This window comes from Vicia villosa, linkage group LG1, assembly GCF_029867415.1.
Source record: "Vicia villosa cultivar HV-30 ecotype Madison, WI linkage group LG1, Vvil1.0, whole genome shotgun sequence".
NCBI classification, from domain to species: domain Eukaryota; kingdom Viridiplantae; phylum Streptophyta; class Magnoliopsida; order Fabales; family Fabaceae; genus Vicia; species Vicia villosa.
The window spans coordinates 217,370,638-217,374,298 of NC_081180.1; the positions used below are offsets into that span (position 1 = coordinate 217,370,638).

The 3,661-nt window shown below is 36.4% G+C and overlaps 1 protein-coding gene across 1 annotated transcript; it reads right to left on the bottom strand.

The window, feature by feature from the left end:
• Positions 1–248: 248 nt before the first annotated feature.
• On the bottom strand, positions 249–2,627 carry LOC131594955 (uncharacterized). Its single transcript, XM_058867158.1, has 3 exons — positions 2,379–2,627; positions 740–765; positions 249–627 (listed from the first exon to the last, which is right to left on the bottom strand). Exons 1-3 carry the CDS (start codon positions 2,625–2,627, stop codon positions 249–251), a joined length of 654 nt encoding a protein of 217 aa, XP_058723141.1.
• Positions 2,628–3,661: the final 1,034 nt, after the last annotated feature.

Below are 3,661 nucleotides of genomic sequence, written 5' to 3' on the forward strand. Positions count from 1 at the left end.
TCTGCTTGACCATCTTCTGATGTCTTGCCAGACCATGTTCTGATGTTGCATGCTGAACCTTCTGAGTCAGTGCTTCTTGCGCTGATTTTATGCATACTCTTTATATAATTCCTGAAATGTAAATTGTATAGTATTAGAGTACCACATTATCTCATACAAAATTCATATACATTGTTATCATCAAAACTAAGAATATTGATCAGAACAAATCTTGTTCTAACACCCCTTTCTTGTGTTTTTCTCCACCTTCAGTCCAGTGCTTTATCCTGCATACAATTTTTTTCAACCAATCTAAGACAGTTATTAACAGACAGCTTCTTACTAGTCAAGGTAATCCTAAAGTACCTAAAAGGAATGGGACCCTCCTTAAAACCAGTAACATGTAAAATTGGGTGCTTCACTTCCTTTTCTACGTTCCCAAAATAAGCTCTGCATTTCCCATGATTAACACACAAACATGTTGCCTCAAGGAAATCCCTAAATTTCTGCATAGCAAGCTGAGTAGAGCCCAAATTACCTCTAGTGAATAGTAGAAGATCATCAACAAAGCTGATGTTGACAATACTAAGCTTCTTGCATTTTGAGTGAAAGTTAAAGTTGGGGTTTCTCTTTAATTTCTGCATGATCCTGTAGAGATATTCCATAACAATGACAAAGAGGAGAAGGGACAAGGGGATCACCTTGTCTTAGCCCTCTTTTAGCTTTAAGGATACTAGTGACACCATCATTTATTTTATACCTGTAAGACACTATTTTCACAACTAGCTGTAGCAACATGCTTGAAAATTTACGTTAAAACGGAGTCGCCACCCACTTTATTTGGGCAAGTGAAAAACTCTTAAAATAAGAGATATGAGTAAGTAGGTAAATTAGGCAAAGGGAAGGTGTTAGGCACCCTTTGCCTCCCTTGTACTTAAGGGGGACCCATTTATCCTTTAGGTTTTATAAAAAGGTTTTGACAATTGTTGACTAATAAATTAAAAATAATATGCCTTTGGCCAAAAGGGCAAAACCTCAAAGGTTTTGATGGGGTCATTGTCAGATCGAGACAACAATGACCATGGCTAAGACAAAACATATAGCAAGAATAAAAGTAAAACATGGCAAGAATAAAATAGTGACCTCAATGCATCATCATTGTCCAAAGAAGAGGAACGATAATAAAAAACGTTTTTAAATAAAAGGGTGGCCTCATACCAAAAGGTTTAATCATTGGCCAAAAAGGTAAACCCAAGGGTTTTGACAAGGTCATTGTCAGATCGCGACAACAATGACCAAAGGCCAAAAGCCATGTATAGTGAAAATAAAAATAATAGGCCATTGTCAGATCGAGACAACAATGGCCAGAAATCCATTTTTTATGGGAGGCCGACCATTGTCAGATTGAGACAACAATGGTCAGAAACCCCTTTTTAGGGGTGCCGACCATTGTCAGATCGAGACAATAATGGCCATGAACCCTTTTTTAGGGGAACCGACCATTGTTAGATCGAGACAACAATGGCCAAAAACCCTTTTTTGGGGGAGGCCTCATAGGTAATCATCGGCCAAAAATTTGAGTTTGAGTTGAGGGATTTGAGTTTGAAAGGGGGAAAGGGTTTGTCGGCCGTTGTCTGTTAATCGACAACGGCGGGTTAGGGTTGTTCAAGACAACCCTAAGGCAAACCCTCGGAGGGAGAAGAGAAGCGTAGTAAAAAGGTGTGTGATGTGAATGTGTGAAAATTCTACGTGAAATTGAAAGAAGGTCCCCTTTTAGGATTGCCAAGACCCCTTTTTATAGATGGAAATTAGGTTAAAATCCATAAAAGGAAATAACCCATATCCAAAAGCCCAACAATTCATTTTGAAAATTAGTAAAAAAATAAGAGAAAAAGTGTGAAAGTGCCACTTATAGGATTTGAACCCGTGACTTCTTACTTGCAAGCCTTATTCCTTACCAATTGTGCTATGTTATTTATTTGAAATAAAAATCCAATTGAAAGCATATGAAAGGCAAGCAAATATTTGTTATTTAAAAATATAAACAATTTACCAGTGAATTATTGTATTTTTAAACAAATAATTACAAGAAATCCAAAATATTTTAAATAAACCATGAAAGTTTATAAAATCCAAGTTTAAAAATAATTTTGAATCCTGAAATTGGGCCTCATAATTTATGAATAATAAGCCCAATTAAATACACACTTTTACTTAATGTATACCCCTATCTTTTGAATTGGACAATTTAGAGAATAATTACTCTTTTGAAATGGGCTTGCCAATCAAGATGTCAAGTCCACTAGTTTGATATACACCCTTGTAGACTTTGTACTACGTCCCTGTTAATAAAATGTAATAGCAATATGGCAAATTTTGGGGTATGACACTAGCATCACCCGTTCGATGAACTGGTTAGGGAAACTCAATTCAGCCATGATATCTTCAATAGCTTGCCACTCCACGCTATTGTACGCCTTTTGAATGTCCATTAGAAACATACATTTAAGAGCTCCTCCTTTTGTACTATAACCCCTAATGAGCTCATAGGCCAAGAGCACATGATTTTGCACGTGTTTCCCTAGTACAAATGCTGCTTGACTCATGTTCATAATTCTTCCTAACACTTTCCCAAGCCTTCTAGCCATTACTTTAGAAATGACTTTGTACATAATCGAACAACAAGATATGGGTCTGAACTCACTTACAAGACAAGCAGACTGGTGTTTGGGAATTATAGTAACCAATGTACTATTAACTGCTTTATTCAACCTCCCTTTATCAAAAAAGTCTAAGACAACAACAATGAGGCCCTTCTTGATAATCTCCCAAGTAGCCTTGAAAAATTTGCTCCATAGCCATTTATGCCTGGAGCAGTAGTATCACATATTATCTTCAACGCCCCATAGATCTCTTTCTCCGTCACCTAGCTATTCAAATAATGGGCTTGCTCCATATTAATCTGACTCCCCTCCCTCATGGCCTCAATATCAATTCTCTTGATACTACTAGCTTCCTTGCCAATAAGGTTTTCATAGAATTTAAACACCTCCTCTTCCATCTCTTTCTGGTTGATTAGGGTGTTACCATCTTTGTCTTTTAACATGCCAATGTAATTGTTACTGAAACTATTTTTGAGAGATGTAAAAAAATAAGCATTAGTGTTATCACCTAGTCTAATCCAATTGATTTTAGATCTCTGAGTTAACATGTTCTCTTCTACATTAGAAAGGTTTATTACCTTAAGAGACAGCTGCTTTACCTGATTAATTTTCTTAGTGTTTATTATGTCTTCCACCAACATTTATTGAGCTTTACTCAAGTTCTCTCTAGCTAGAACAATTTGTTTCATAATGCCATACAAAGGTTTAGCCAACTGTTTGATAACAAGTTGCAGCCTCTGCAATTTCTTCCACATGATATACATTGGCTTGCCAATTACATCATGTCTCCAACTTTCTGCTATAGCCTCTATAAAACCTGAGCTTTTAGTGACAATATTGGGAAATTTAAGCATCCTACTTTGGTGTTGTCTAATATTATTCCTCTAGATATAGAGTAGGGCATGATCTGAAATACTAGGCTCCATGATCTTTAGAGTAGTGTCAATATACTTCTGATGCCATTATATGTTCCCAATAGCGCTATCAATCCTAGAATAAATCACATCCTGATTGTGCTC